Below are 15,996 nucleotides of genomic sequence, written 5' to 3'. Positions count from 1 at the left end.
CAATTCTTGTATATACAAGAATATACAATTCTATATACAAGAATATACAATTCTGATATATATACAATCTTCTGATCAGCAACTGCATAAACAAATGGTTTTATTTACTGAGTCACTGGATTGTTGGCAAAAGTTAAAATCAAATAGTGTATACTTTATGTAAATATAATAATAAAATTTGCAGATATTTATTACAAGTTTCAGATGGGATGTATTATAAATCATGCAGAAAAGGTACAGCATTCATTCATAGGCATGTTTATGAATTAAAATTTAATGTTATGTTAACCAACAAATAAACATATAAATCTCACCTTTAGTAAGTCTGTCACATGTTCCAGTCCAAGACCATGTAAAAATATTTCCAGATCTCCAAATGCTGTGTATGAACTATACATATTTATAGCAATGTCAATTTCAGAACAAACTATCAATGTAAAAATAGTAAATATATACTTATATTTCAAAGAAAAAATAAGAATAGTAAGAATGAATTCATATAGAATATATTTATAAATGTACACTCCAGATTTGATGCTGTATCAAGGACTGAGCAAGTGTTAATTCTTTTCTCATCCACCTGGGTTGGAACTGAATCCAGGACTTTGTAAATGCTATGAAAACCACTGAGCTATCCTCTCAACTCAAAGCAGGCTTGTGTAAGCAATGATGTAAGAGGAAATGATTGATGGCAAAGTGTAGCTCATCTTTTCTAAGAATGAAAATATTCATTAACATAAATTCCTTGTAAAAATATCTGCATATAAAAATCTGTTTAATTGTGATAAGTAAGAAGTAATGAACAACTTTATATGGTGTAGAGAGAATGGTTTATAATTGTATCCTGAACAATAGTGTTCAGAAAAAATATTTTCAGTTTTAGCTTAAACAATGAGTAATGTGCTTAAAATACTCAGAAAGCATGGGATAATACAGTTTGAATACTAATGCAGATGCTGAATCCCTTAAATACATTTTACTGACATTTTACTAAGTTCACATTTAAAGTCAAAGTTGTTATGATTAATATTGGTACAAATAAATAAAACCCTCTAAAATTATGGACACCAATGCACCTAAAACCCAGACATTTCTAAGTGATATTTAAAAATGCTTGTCAAAGTATAAAATATCATATATCTTAAATACATCATTATATTTAGAATAAGTAGTAAAAGCATGCATTTTTAACTTATTTACAGGAATTCTTTTGAACTAAAATATGTTACCCAAATATGTGATCTTTTCCTTTATCAGAATCTGCTGTCAATTGTTTACAAATAGCCTTTTCTCTAGTTAGCTCTTGAAGCTTTCCTTCCAATGGATTTAAAGTGAAAGAAAGAAAGTTGAAGATCTGAAAAGGTTCAGAAATTAGCCAAATATAGTTAATATTTTTATATACTGTTAAGTGCATTTTAAAAAAATAACATAATTATTTTTCAACTGGAAAATAAAATTTTAGCAAGGTATAAGGGACAGAATTTTCATGACCTGTTACCCTGAGAATGACTTTTATAAACTCAAGTAAATTCTTCCTTGACATAAAACAAGCAGAAGAGTATAACTAATTCAAAAGAGCAAAATTAAACAGAGTAGCATTTTTAGTAATATATGATACAAAACTAAAATGCCATTTTGATAAATGACTCAAAAATATCAAGTTTAAGGTAGTAACTGAAATACATTGTTAAGAGAGAAGGAAGAAATAAACTTGCTTAAATGTATACAAATCTCAACTATATACCTCAATTCAATATGGTAAAATTTGTTAGTTTTACAATCTAACTTCTTACAAAGTCAAGGCAATGTCATGTAATCAATCAAAATATAACATCAAATTTCATTATAAGAAATGATTTATGATTCAATATAACCTTTGATCATAAATTTATCATATCAAATTCAGTGTCATCTACCCAAAATTTAATAATGTAGTAAACTAATTTTTAGTTTCCAAATTTGCAAAGGTTAGAAGAAATAATGCAAAATTGTTTTTGTTGTTCTAGGGATTGAACTCATGGGTGCATAACCACTGAGCCACATCCCCAGTACTTTTTTGTATTTTATTTAGAGACAAGGTCTCTCTGAATTCCTAAGTGCCTTGCTAATCTCCTGGGGCTGGCTTTCAACTGGAGATTCTCCTGCCTCAGCCTCTAGAGCTGCTGGAATTATAGGCATGTACCACCATGCCCAGATTTCTTTTTGAAATTTTACAAGACTTTAGTGATTAGTCTCTGTTCTAGAATAATTTTAGAATGTACATACTATTTGGAAAATAATATCATGTTTATTACACTGCTCAAAATTTAGTGGAGTTATTTTATGTGCAGTATAAGTGGCATGGTCTGACACTAGTATGATAGAGCTTGTGGAATTTCACAAGCTTTAAAATTCAGAACCTCAGTGTTATGAACTCTTAAACTTAATTTTACAATGGTATTGTACTTGACTCATGCTTAGAAAGTACATGCCACTGACTAAAAGTTTAGTATTCACACCAAAAGTTTGTATTCATAAAATAATTTGATATATAGCAAATATTTATCATTCAGCTTTAAAATCCAAATGACATCAGATCATAGATCATATAATCAAGTATGTTATCACTTTACCACACACCTTATCATACACATAGGAATAAATGTTGCTTAAAGGATTTAACTTTTAAATTGTCTAACATGTAAAACTTAAAATTATACATCAATGTTTTAAGTACGTCTTCAAATGTTGACACTTTACTGTTTCAATACACAACTTAATTTTTAAAAATCTAAACCAGTTTAAAATATTAGTGCACTCTATTTTCATTCTTGGCAACAGAATAAGACTGTTATCCTTTTATATAACTTATCACACTATAAATGTCTTTGATTTAGCAGATGAAAAATTACTCAAAAAATATTAGGTGGAGAAAAATATTTATACATTTAATAGCTGAAAAAACTATTATTACACTTGTGAATTCCAACAAAATAACATAAAAGTTCTATATAAGATAATATGACATATCACAGAAAAATATAGATGATACCTCAAGATGTTTGTTTCTTTTTGCAATCTCACTTGCTGTCTTTCCATCTTTGGTTTGTAGCATTTTATTAGCTCCAAGTTCAAGCAACTTCAAAACTACATTTTTATGACCTTGACGTGCTGCCCATGTTAAAGCCTGTACAGGGAGGAGAAGACGATTGCTTAAAGAGAAGGAGTGCACATGAGACAGATAGGAATTGTCTTCAACAGCATTAATGGCACATTAAAAAAGAGAAAATAGTTAATTTATAGAATGATGCAATCTCTTCATTTAACAATATAAACATATTTCCCATATTGTAATGTAACATACTTCCCATGCTATAATTGCAAAGCAGACTGCAATGTTCACTGTTTTATAAAATCAAATATTTTACAGTTAAGCAATGTTATGGAACAAAATGATTTACATGCCAATCACCAAAATGTTTTCTACAAAAAAATAATCTTTATGTAAATTCAGAGTCCAGGTGTCTTTGCACATTATAACTTTTGTCATGAATAACGACTACAAGAGTCAAATGATTACTTTTTTCCTCATTTGTTGCTGTTTTTCACCAAATAGTGATTATATCCTAGATTTTCTGTACTTATTACTTCTTAGAAATCTTTTTGTAATAAAAATAACCAAACATCTATTTTCATAGATTAAGGGTAATAATAAAGTTAAAAGCAAAAATTAAAATGAAATATTGTAGAAATATTTCTTACAGCATAACCATTCTCGTCCTGGGCATTCACTTCTGCTCCATGTGCAACCAGGAGAGCAACCACCTGAGGGTGGCCATCCCGTGCAGCGTACATAATGGGAGTCATCAGTCTCCTGTGAGGAGGAGGAATGGAGAATTAGGGTGAGGGCTGCCATTAATGACTGCTCAATTTCATAAATTTAAGTAGGCACAATACTATCAGTCTTGTTTTGAAAACAAAAAAGAAGATATAAAAGCATTTAATAAGTCAGGTATTTAAGTCTAATTTTCCAGCAAAAATATGAGATGACACTTGAAGCACTGAATGCAAACACAGCATCCTCTAGTTAAGAAATATATAAAAATTACTAAATCATAATTTTTAATGTTTTAACCATTTATACATTCATCTAGGAAATCATCAGGTTAACTGCACTATGCTTATGCAGGGGATATAGTGATGATAATGCATATAAAATTCCTCCACTGGATTTGCTAATTCTAAATGCTTATTACATTTTATTTGGTAGATTGCTAAAAAATATAAAGTTTAAAATCTTCCCTTATTTCTTAATGTGTCACATTATGGTTCTATTTAAGACTATAATTTTATTCTGACCTGAAGGTTTATTCTAATCAAGAAAGAGATCAAATAATTAATTGTGACTAACATTGTTTGGAAAGTTCTTTCTGGGAGAGAACAATAGTTTATCTTCAGTTTATCATTTCACAAAACTAGAGATTCAGACCCTTTACTCCTGGGTGTTAGTCAGCTTAATTCTATTCCAAAGGACACTAGATTATTCAATCAGTTCTACTTGGGCTGAATTTAACACAGTCTATTTTTAAAGGGAGTCTGACATTCTGGGACCAATCTTCATTAATCATCACCAATATCTGATTTAGAAACAAATAATTTAGAGAACAAAAAATTAAATAAGTTCAGAACTATGCATGTTGATATAAGAGAGATTATCTTGGTTATTCATAGTATTTAAAATACCTATAAACGAAAATGTGTCTCAATAAGGCTTATTAGTTTTAGGTATATTCTGAATCTGATAACTTCATGCCAATGTCTAAAACACAAAACAATTCACACATTTATCGTTTTTTTTTTCCCTATATCCTAGTATATTTTGATTGCCTTATTTGAAATTATATGCTACATTAAACATTCCCTCCTTTACCTTGAATATCCCCTACCTAGTGGTTTTATTAAGATAGACAATTTTTATAAAGTGAAGATAGAATTTTCTGGATAACTTAACAAAATAAAAAGTACATGCAACAGAAAAATTATGAATGAACTACTTATTCTAATTCTTTACTACATGTAAATGAGACCTCTTGGTAGCTCTCCTCCATTCCATGTTCCCCTCACAATGCCCAAACATGCACCTCTCAAAACTTTCCTGTTTCACTAAGCCTCAGGCATAGGCTAGTTCATGATCTTCCCTATCACTTCATAAATAAGTCATTAGGAGGTCCCAAGTGCCCTACCTTCACAATATATCTGCAGCTGAGCACCTCTTCTCACCTTGTCAGCCAGGACAGTAGTCCAAACCATACCCACTCTCCCTGACCTGTATTATTGCAAGAGCCTCATAGCTGTTTTCCATGCTTTGTTGCTTGTCCACTTCAGTTAATTCTCTTTGAAAATGCCAAGTTGTTCCCTTTTCAGGAAAACACTGTTGCACTGGTTTCTGACTACTGAGAAAGATGAATTTATCAAACAGAACAGCAAAATTTTATGCCAGTCTAGCTTATCTAAAATTATTGACTTTTTAATACTATTTAAGTGAAACCATCAATAATGTTGCATGACATGTTTTGAAAGGAAAAAGAGCAATTCTTCTAGTATTTCCTACTTGTTGGTTTAATGAAGTTGCAATTTTATTGCCTCCTCAGGAAAGTTTAAAAAAATTAAATTATCTGATCTACTCAAGTAACATGCTAACTATTTGTGCTACTGATACTTTCAGTTTTTGGTTTACTTTTTACTACATTTAAAAAATCTGGTGACTCTATGCTTCTATTAAACATTATTAACTTTCTGTGCTCTTAGTATCCTTCAACATATAGCAGAATTTCATTCAAAATGTCAGTCGTGCCTTGGCTCAAGATGAAGGTTTCACATTCCCAAGTGTATGCAAATGTCCTAATTTTGCCCCTACTCTTGAATGACAGAATGAATAAACACATAATTACAGATCCCAAGTTTATTTCTCAGACTATTTACCTTCTTCCACATATAGCTTCTATATTCTGAAATGTTAGATGGAAATTTCTGCATAGAAATACTTTATAGGTAAACTGTCTTTTCTGTAAGCACCTCTCAGGAATTTTGCTTTATTCTTGATATTTTGAGTTCAGTGTGATGTGTGCTTATTTTAATTTTTAATCAAAATACATATGGTAACTATTTGTGTATAAATTTTGCCATGAGTACAGGAAATCTTTTAACCCTAAGGTTTTATGTCTTCAGTTTTGGGATATTCTTGGCCATTATTGATTCAAATATAGCATAACTTCCATTCTCTTTTTCTGGCACTCTTATTAGATAGATGTTAGAGTTCTTGGAAAGATTCTTCATGTCTTTTACCTGTTCCTTTATATTTTCCATGTATTACACTTTGTGTTGTTTTCTAGGCAATTTTCTTCACATCTAGCTTCTAGTTCATTAATCCACTCTTCAGCTGAGTCCCATCTGCAATTTTGCACATTATACTTAGTTTTAGTAGTCAACACTAATTTTCATAATTCACTGTACTTGTTTTGTACTTCCTGTTTGTTATTTTGTGAAGGCGAGTCCCTCTTTTATTACTCAGAGCAATAAAGTTCTTTTAGATTCTATTTTCACCAATCTAAGTGAATCTTTTTGTAGAGTTTATTGTCCCTGTTTCATTCCATGATGCTTACCTTATGTAGATTTTAGTGATTTATTCTGTATATGTACTTTTCAGACTATTACTATATAGGTCCTCCAAGCACAGAAGACTCAAGTCTGTAGCCTTCACTTTGCCTATTAGTAGTTTTATATATTGCCACAGTTCCCATCTGTTCCTTTCATCAGTTACTCCTTTTCCATTACAGAGGGAATTGTCTTTTTTGTTTTTATATCTAAAATTTACTTTGGGAGGGCAAGACTTCAGCATATTGTTCTCTGCTTAACATCTTAAAAAGTCAAATTTATTTTCCAAAATTTATCTGGTCTTTTTTCATCAATATTTCTTCTAGAATTTTTTAAACCATTCATCAAGTTAAAACAATTTAACCCTCTGAATAAGATGTGTTTAATTTTAAAAATTAACATAGATTTTTAAGAATGTCTTCTTTAATGCTGAGTAAAGAAATGACACGTCTGCTTATTCAATCTTTTGTTTCACTCAGTGGAGTTTTAAATTTTCCCTTTCTTTGAATCATTCATGTTTGTTGTACACTTGTATCTATGTTTATATGCTTTTGTTCTTTAGAATGTGATCTATAATCTCATTGTATTCCCAAACTGGTCAGTATTTGTAATTTGAAAACCAAATGAAATTTGAAGATGAGTATCAAAAATCTCCCTCATTTTATACTGATTTCCAACAGTTTCTGAGCTGATTTTCTTGGATTTACAAGTATATAATCAATATGATCTTAAAAATAATAATTTTGTCCTATCTTTTCTAATTGAAAAAAGGCCTAATGGCTTAGTTTGAGGCAACAGAGTTCAATGTCATAAAATCGAGGGTAGAAAAATATTCCTGTAAAAGGCAAGGGAGTCTATCTTCCAGGGCTGGTGGAACACACTGGGACTTACATGCCACAACCAGTCAATTTTTCTGTTTTAGCATGAATGTTGGCATAGACAAGACACAAATTAATGAGCACAACTGTGTCCCAATAGAAACTTAGATGTCTGCCAACCTCTGCTTTAGACTATGAACTGTGACATAAGTCAACCTGGTTCAAATCTAGCTTTAGCCTTTCCTGGGTGAACAGTACTGGGTGCATTTCTTAAGTTTCATTACCTCAGGTTCTTCATATGTGCAAACAACAGTTTCTACATGTGACAATTATTGTTGATACTACCATTATCTGTGACAATGAAATGATAATTTTAGTAAGAAAACTACCAGGCACAAATTAAAGAGTCTGTCATTATTATTTTTATTAACTACATCTTGTTTTCTTTTCTAGAATGCTTTGTCTTCCCTAAAACAATGGTAAAGCAAAGACTACTTATAAGTACCCTTGCCTTGTTCTGACATTAAGGCAAATGCTGCTAGTGTGTTTCCACTAAGCATATGGCTAGTTCTGACTTCATATCAATGTTTATAAAATTAAAGAACTATTTATCTAATCAAATTTTACTAAAATAGAATCTGAAGTCGATTTTAACTCTTGTAAAATGCCTTTTGGAATCTATAATAATGGTAACCTTTCTTTTATTAAAAAAATCCCTTGATCTACTCATAAAAATGTCTTCCCTAATATTTAACCAATTTTCCATAGCTGACATAAATTTTATTTGATCATGGTATATTATTAATATAATTTACTGATAACATTAAATATACTGATACTTCATTAAGTATTTATAATTTTTGTGTCTATGTTCATAACTGAGATTGATGTATATAGTTTTGGGGTAGATAAGTTTTTAAATTATATTTCAGACTCAGTGTTGTTTGCTTTATAAAAAAAAATTGAAAGGCTTCTAGGTTTTTATGTTCTAGGACTATTTAGACAGTGTTAGAGTAATTTGTTCCTTGGAAATTTAAAATAAGTAACTTGATAAATTCTCATCTCTGAGTCTGATATGTTCATTGGAAATAGCTCTCTACAAGATATTTTTTTCAATAAATGGATAAAAATTACAACTAAAAATTCTTTTAAAGCATAAATATAAAACTATAAACAGCTCTTCCACACACATAACAATAAAAAATTCTATAAGATGTCTGCAAATGCCATTTCATTCTTTTTCAAGGCAGAGTAATATTTCATTGTGTATATGTCAGCATTTCCTTTATCCATTCATTTATTGAAGGACACCTAGTTTGGTTCCATAGTTTACCTATTGTAAATAAAGCTGTTATAAACACTGATGTGGCTACATCACTGTTGTATGCTGATTTTAAGTCCTTTGGATATAAAAAGAGGAGTTGCATAGCTGGGTCAAATTGTAGTTCTATTCCAAGTTTTCTGAGTTATCTCCATACTGCTTTCCATAATGGCTGTACCCCAATCTGCTGTTCTACCAGCACAGTATGAATGTATCTTTTTTCCCCACATCCTTACCAAAACTTATTATTGCTTGTATTCTTGATAATTGCCATTTGGACTGGAGTGAGATAAAATATTAGAATAGTTTTGATTTGAATTACTCTGTTGAGGATGATGAACATTTTTTCTTACTTTTGTTGATTGTGTTTCTTCTGTGAAGTGTCTGCTCAGTTTTTTGGCCCATTTATTGATTGGGTTTTTTTGTTTGTTTGTTTGTTTGTTTGTTTGTTTTCTTTGGTGTTACATTTTTTGAGTTCTTTGTATATCCTGGAGATTAGTGCTCTGAGGTGCATGTGGTAAAGATCTTCTCCTATTCTGTAGGTTCTGTCTTTTAAGTTTGAATCCATCCCATTTACTGATTCTTAATTTTAATTCTTGTACTTCAGGAGTCTTGTTAAGGAATTCAGGTCCTAAACTGACATGATGAAGATGTGTTTTGAAGGAGTAGCTGTCAAGAGTTTTTTTGTCTATAGTTTTTCTTAACTTTCTCCTGTTCATTTTTTGCTTTCAAAAGAGTCAGGTTGATTTCCAAGTATGTGAATAGCCATGTTAATGCTATGCTTGAATTATGCAAAGTAACCCTAAGGTATTTGTCACTACAAATATATAAAATTGCTTTACAAAGATAAAATCAGCTCCCACATATAAGGAAAATAGAGATAAATAAAAAGATGAGCATAGACAATTTATAAAAACATATACAAAAGTTGGTAATATAAGGAAAGATTTTAATAAACTGAAAATCAGAAAATAAAAACTATGAAAATGCTTAGAATGCAGATGTATCTCACTGGTGTACTGCTTGCCTAGTACACTTAGGCCCTAGGTTTGATCCCCAGCAAATCCCCCACAGAAAAAGTACAACCCTATACCATCACATGCTCATTTTTATCTACCAGATTGATAAAAACCACAGTTTAATATGTTGACAAGGATGCAAAAAATGGATGCTCTCTCACATGTTTTACACTGTAAAGTGGAAAAAAATTTTTAGAGGACTATTTGGATATAATTTGTAACATTTTAATAGTAAAAATTTTTTCAGCATTTCAATTTCTACAAGACTTAAAAAATGAATATGCTCCAAAATATCATCATCCTCATTGTTAAGGTAAATATTTTAAGGCTTACTCTGTTGCTGGGTACTGTTTTAAGTACAAAACAACTTTATGAAGTGAGTGATAGTTTTATCTCTGTATTATAAAAATTAAACTGAACAAATAAATAACTCATTCAAATTACAGAGCTAATAAATAAGAAACCTGGGATTCAAACCTTGACAGTCTGACTCATGAGGCACCACTCCAACTTCCATATGACACAAGAATGCAAATACTACTACTGACAAAGAAAGATGCAAACACATTTCTAAGTGAAAGAACTGTCCATGTGTGTGTTTGTACGTAATTAAAAAGTAAAAGAATGGAAACATTGGCCAAACTCATTAAAGCAGATATCTATGAGATAAAAAAAAAAATTCAAGAAATTTGTTTAGTCAAGGAAGACTCATGCTTTACTAATGAAATTACATATTATTTTAATATTCTGTGAAAAAATGTATTGACTATATACATTTAAAAAGGACAGGAATAAAATCACAAAATAAATGACGATTTCCAGTAATTTTAAAAAACTTTCTGAATGGATATTTCTGCCCATATTTTCAGAAAAAAGATGTTACATATTTACCTACAATTAGTAAACAAGTTAGTATCATCATCTGCTTGGTTTTTGGGATTGGCTTATCTCACTTAGCATGATATTCTCCAACTGCATCCATTTCCCTACAAATGCCATAATTTTATTCTTCTTCATGGCTGAGTAATATTCCAGTGTGTGTGTGTGTGTGTGTGTGTGTGTGTGTGTGTGCGCGCGTGTGTGTGTATACCACAGTTTACTTATTCATTCATCAACTGTAGTGCATCTAGGTTGGTTCCATAATCTAACTATTGTAAATTGAGCAGCTATGAATATTGATGTGGCTGTATTACTGTAGTATGCTGATTTTAAGTGCTTTGAGTATAGGTCAAGGTGGAACAGCTGGGTCAAATGGTAGTTCCATTCCAATTTTTCTAAGGAATCTCCACACTGCTTTCCAGAGTGGTTACATAATTTGCGACCCTACCAGCAATGTATGAGTGTACCTTTTTCCCCACATCCTCACCAACAACTATTGTTGCTTGTACTCTTGATGATAGCCATTCTAATAGCCATTTCATTGGGGTGAGATGGGCTTTTAGGGTAGTTTTGATTTACATTTATCTTATTACTAGAGATGTTGAACATTTTTTCATATATTCGTTGATTGCTTGGAGATCTTCTGTGAAGTTTCTGCTCATTTCCTTAGTCCTTTTATTGACTGGGTTATTTGTATTCTTGGTGTAAAGTTTTTTGAGTTCTTTGAATGGAGGAAGGATGCATTGTATAGAGGAAAAAGAGGGGTAGGGGGTAGGAGAAATAACAGACTGAGACAAACATCATTATCCTGTGTACATGTATGATTACACAAATGGTGTGACTCTACTTCGTGTACAACCAGAGAAACAACAGTTGAACCCCATTTATGTACAATGAATCAAAACAAATAAAAAAAGAAAATAAGTTAGTATTGAAAGTCAATACTGTAAATCTACCAAGCTGCTCTAGTGACATTTGCAACATTTCTTATAATATAAAATTTATATTATAAGAAAGCAAAAAAAAGTCTTGGCCTTTTTCATACTAAATCGGGATTTCTCAACTTCGTCATTTTGAGTTTCATATTCTTTGGAGGTCTGTCCCACACACTATAGAAGATTAAACAGCCCCTTTGGCCTAATCCACTAAATGCTAATAATGTCTTAAAGGTGTGACAATCAAAAATCCTTTTAGACATTGCCAAATGGCCCCTGGGCAGCAGAACAGACCACCCTTGAAAACATTCCAGTTAGAACAATATATTTTTCATCTGGGAATTATCTAAAGACATATAAAGTATTCATTTTTATTATTATAGATATTTCAACAGATGCAAGATACATTTGTTGTTTGTTTTCTATGTATAATTAATTGCTAAAGTCTTAGGCAAATAGAAACCTTTGAATATGTTCTCATACTATTTGTGTAAAACTTGTTACACAGAGAAAGTACTTAATAGGTTTTACTTCTATATTCGATCATCATATTCTTTTCAGTGTATTCACAGAAAATCTTTGTTTGATGTACTCTTTTCCTTTTCTATCCAAATGTCTACAATATTCCTCTTAAAAGTAAAAGTTGAAAGGTCAACTTCTCTTGGTACTTATATATAATTGAAACTAGGAACTTATGACCTAATAAGTTCATTCATCAAATATTTGACCAAGCAAACATTGTTTATTATTTTTAAAAATTCATATTATGAAGTGTTTAACAGGATGATAAAAGTATCTTCAACATGTTGAACCAACAGTTAGGCTCTTACCTACAAGTTACATTTGGATCAGCGTTTCTTGAAAGCAGCAGCTCTACACACTTCAAGATCTGTTCTTCAGAGCCACAAGCAGAACATGCAGTCATCAAAACAGTCTGCTTATCTACAATAACCAAGCAAGAAAAAATCCTCATACTTTAGAAAGTATATCTATGTTGGGGTCTTTAGCCCCCATGCTCTTCTCAACCAGCAGCAAGGGAAGGGGGCATGCCCCAAGAAGGTCAGACTGGGAAAGGTAGGGCCGACTGACCACCTGCACCCAGCCCTCCAGGCGGAGGACAATCAGACCTGTCAAGGAGACCAGTCACAGCAGTAACTCGTTTATTGAGGAAGTCACACAGCTTTTATGTAGGGTGAAGACTAGCAAACACGAGCTGATCACGTTCACAGAACTGTTGTTAACCAATCCCTGACAGTGGTCCGATTTATCATCATTAACTTTTGAAACTGACTTTGAGGCCTTGATCTTGCTCACTCTCCAGGGAGTAAGGAGTCAGCCTGAGTTAGTTAACATGTCATTAATCCCAACATCTTCCGTACTTTAAAATATTCTATATATTTTTTGCACTCTAGAATTCTACAAAATCTCCTGAAATCTCACTCATAAGATTAAGTCACCAAAACATGAGATCAGGGATGGATCCCTTTCCTCTTCATATTATATGTAAAATGCACTTCTTAACTTACTTCCCCTATTTCCTTTCCTCAAGACAATGAAATGGTGAAGCACATGACTCTGCTACATTGCCTGAATATGAACAGTTTTTGGTAGATTAAAATTTTCCTTGCTCAACTTATGATTGGAAAATAAGCTGTACTCTCTGCTTTCACTTCTTTACTTCTCACCCATCTGATAGCTCTTGAAATCTATCTTATATCCTCCCACAATGGCCACATTCATTGTTTCCTTTTCAGTCCTGTTCTACTTAATCTCTCTAAACTCACCCTGTTCCCTGAAACTATTCTTTCTTTAGTTCCTATGGTATCAATGGGGAAGAGGGTAGACAGAAAAAAAGCAAAAGCAATTTCTCAATTAAGAATCCAGATATTCAAAAGGTCACTATAGCCATAGTTTATATTAGTGGTTCACCACAGAGCATAAAAATCTACTCCCAGCTCTGTGTCTAAAAAACTGAGTTCAATGATGTCTTAATAGCTCATTAGATCTAAATTATAAGTATGAAATTAATATCTACCCTCTTTACCTGACTTGTGCTATCAAAGACACATAAAAACATTTATGTGTACATTCTAAGAAAAATATGAAGTGTTTTAAACTGTAAGTATTCCTCCAATTACAAGGAGAAGCAGAAAAAGAAGTTTTTGAGCAGAGTATTTTCTATCCTTTCAAAAATGCCATTCTTAAATACAGATTTCATTGAATTACTTTCTTAAATAACAAATTGAAAAACCTTCTTAAATGTGAAACTAAGAGAAATTTTTGAAAATATAAAAAAAAATGGAGGGTTTTACAAGTTCTTAATGTACAAACAAAAAAAGAATGTGAAAGTTAATTCTAAAATAACACCTATACCTTAATCATGAAGTGAATTCAACTACCTATTAAAAACAAATTAAACCAGGTACACATGTGTATAATCCCAGTGACTTGCAGGTTGAGACAAGAGGATCTCAAGTTTGAGGCCAGCCTTGGAAACTAGGTGAAACTTTGTCAAAAAATAAAACAATGTGAAGGACCAAGGATGTAGCTTAGTGGCAGAGCACTCTGGCTTTAATTGCCAGGATTTGCTAAATCAATATAACAAACTGGATTTGAAAATATATACTTTTGTTCTTTAAGAACATTCAAAGTACTATTGAGTGGAAATCATTTACTAACAAAACAAAAATAAACAAATAAACTACTTTTGAAACAACTTTGCGTGATATAATTCAAAGTTGAGTTTATAATTTGTCTTTTGATTTTTTTCAACGTATTTTTTCTTTGAAAATCGCCAAATCTACTATAGAAGTTACAAGTACATAACTATATGCTATAAAGAAAACATATCTAGAATCTACCTTTATGCAAGGAGTTTTTTGAATTAGTCTTCTAATTTGATTGTGCAATAGGTTATTTTCCAAACTGCTTTAACTTTTTTCTCCTTGCCTAACTGCTGTTTGAGATTAAAAGAATCACAGCAGACATAACCACTTAAGTTTTCTCAAACATCTTACTCTTGTCAAAGCTTGCATTAGCGCCTCTGTCCAAAAGGAGCCGAACCATCTCTACATTGGCAATGCTAGCAGCATACATCAGAGGAGTCCACCCATATCGAAAGTTGGAATGCACACTAATGCCTGTCAACACAAAAACAAGCTTTTAAAGGTCTCACCATGAAAAACAAAACAACAACAATAAAAACATTGCAGTGTGTGTAACATATATACGCACAGAGACATACAAAATATAGTTTATTCTATAATAATGGTCTTGGTAATAATGGTCTTAGAAAACTAGTAATATTGTGACTGATGAACTTGCTAACTTTAGTTTCACTATATGTGCTATGTTCTGAGACTTGATCTGACTTTATCAATATAAATATAAAATAGTTTATAGTATAATAGGATTTTCTATGCCACTTCTTTCTCTTAGGGGAGTTGGGATAGGATTCAGAGAGGGAATATGTCTTTTAAATTAGAATATTACACTTGGGCCATATCTAAGATTGCAAATACCACATATTTCCCTAAGATATCTTAACTTTCTCTTCAACACAAAACTTACCCATGGGTGACCAGATAAAACATGAAGCTAAAAATGATAGGTTTAGGTTAGATTATGAAAGCCCTGTTATGAAATACAAACTATACTTTGTGATCCAAGGATTAACATCATTCTATCTGTATTATAAAGACAACACAAATATATCACTGCTGAGAATGGGGCAGAATGCAGGGAGACCAATTTATGAACATCAAACTAAGGGCAGGGAAAAAAGAGAGAGAGAGAAAGAGAGAGAGGGATAAGGAGAGGGAGAGAGAGGAGCAGTGAGGTGGGAGGGAGAGAAGGCGGCAGAGGAAGACAGAGAGAGACGGCATGAGCAAGGTGGGGCAGGCGTGTGTACAACAAAAGGACATTCAAAGTAGGATCATCAGAATTTACCATTACTTTGACAAGGGGTGAAAAAAAAGAAATCAAAAATGACTATCAGATTGTACCTTAGAAAAATGAATAATAACTAGTGAGCTAGAATTCTCTTCATAGATGATAAATCAGGACTTAGGTGTAGGAAAAAGTTTCAGAGTGATATAGGGATAGATAGTAACTAGGACAAGAACCAGGTGACCTTAAAATCCTTAATAACGTAAAGGTAAAAATCCTTGAAATTATGATTTTCCCTAATAATATTGATAAATTTGGTTATATACAAAAAGACTGAACTGTTTTAGGACTGAGTAAAGGTACAGTAAGGCAATGAACCCAAACCATTACATTCAGGTAAAGCCTTTACTATAAGGAAATAGAGATATATCATAAAAATATAAAGATATTCATAGGAATGATACTCAACAACTGTAGGAAAGTGATCAACTCTGTGGGGGGGT

General features: G+C 31.8%; 1 protein-coding gene across 1 annotated transcript in view; it reads right to left on the bottom strand.

The window, feature by feature from the left end:
* Positions 1 to 12,559, bottom strand: part of LOC306646875 (ankyrin repeat, SAM and basic leucine zipper domain-containing protein 1-like) — a 31,260-nt gene extending 18,701 nt beyond the window's left edge. The window contains exons 1-5 of the mRNA XM_079115634.1: positions 12,436 to 12,559; positions 3,742 to 3,853; positions 3,032 to 3,166; positions 1,230 to 1,354; positions 315 to 390 (exon numbers count right to left, since the gene is read on the bottom strand). Coding sequence (XP_078971760.1) covers positions 315 to 390; positions 1,230 to 1,354; positions 3,032 to 3,166; positions 3,742 to 3,853; positions 12,436 to 12,530 — 543 coding nt within the window. The 5' untranslated portion in view covers positions 12,531 to 12,559. The remainder of the gene's footprint in view (positions 1 to 314; positions 391 to 1,229; positions 1,355 to 3,031; positions 3,167 to 3,741; positions 3,854 to 12,435) is intronic.
* Positions 12,560 to 15,996: the final 3,437 nt, after the last annotated feature.

This window comes from Sciurus vulgaris, assembly GCF_902686455.1.
Source record: "Sciurus vulgaris genome assembly, chromosome: 16".
Classification (NCBI taxonomy): Eukaryota; Metazoa; Chordata; class Mammalia; order Rodentia; family Sciuridae; genus Sciurus; species Sciurus vulgaris.
The sequence above is the reverse complement of the archived record's forward strand: the minus strand, read 5'-3'. Positions and strand labels throughout refer to the sequence as shown.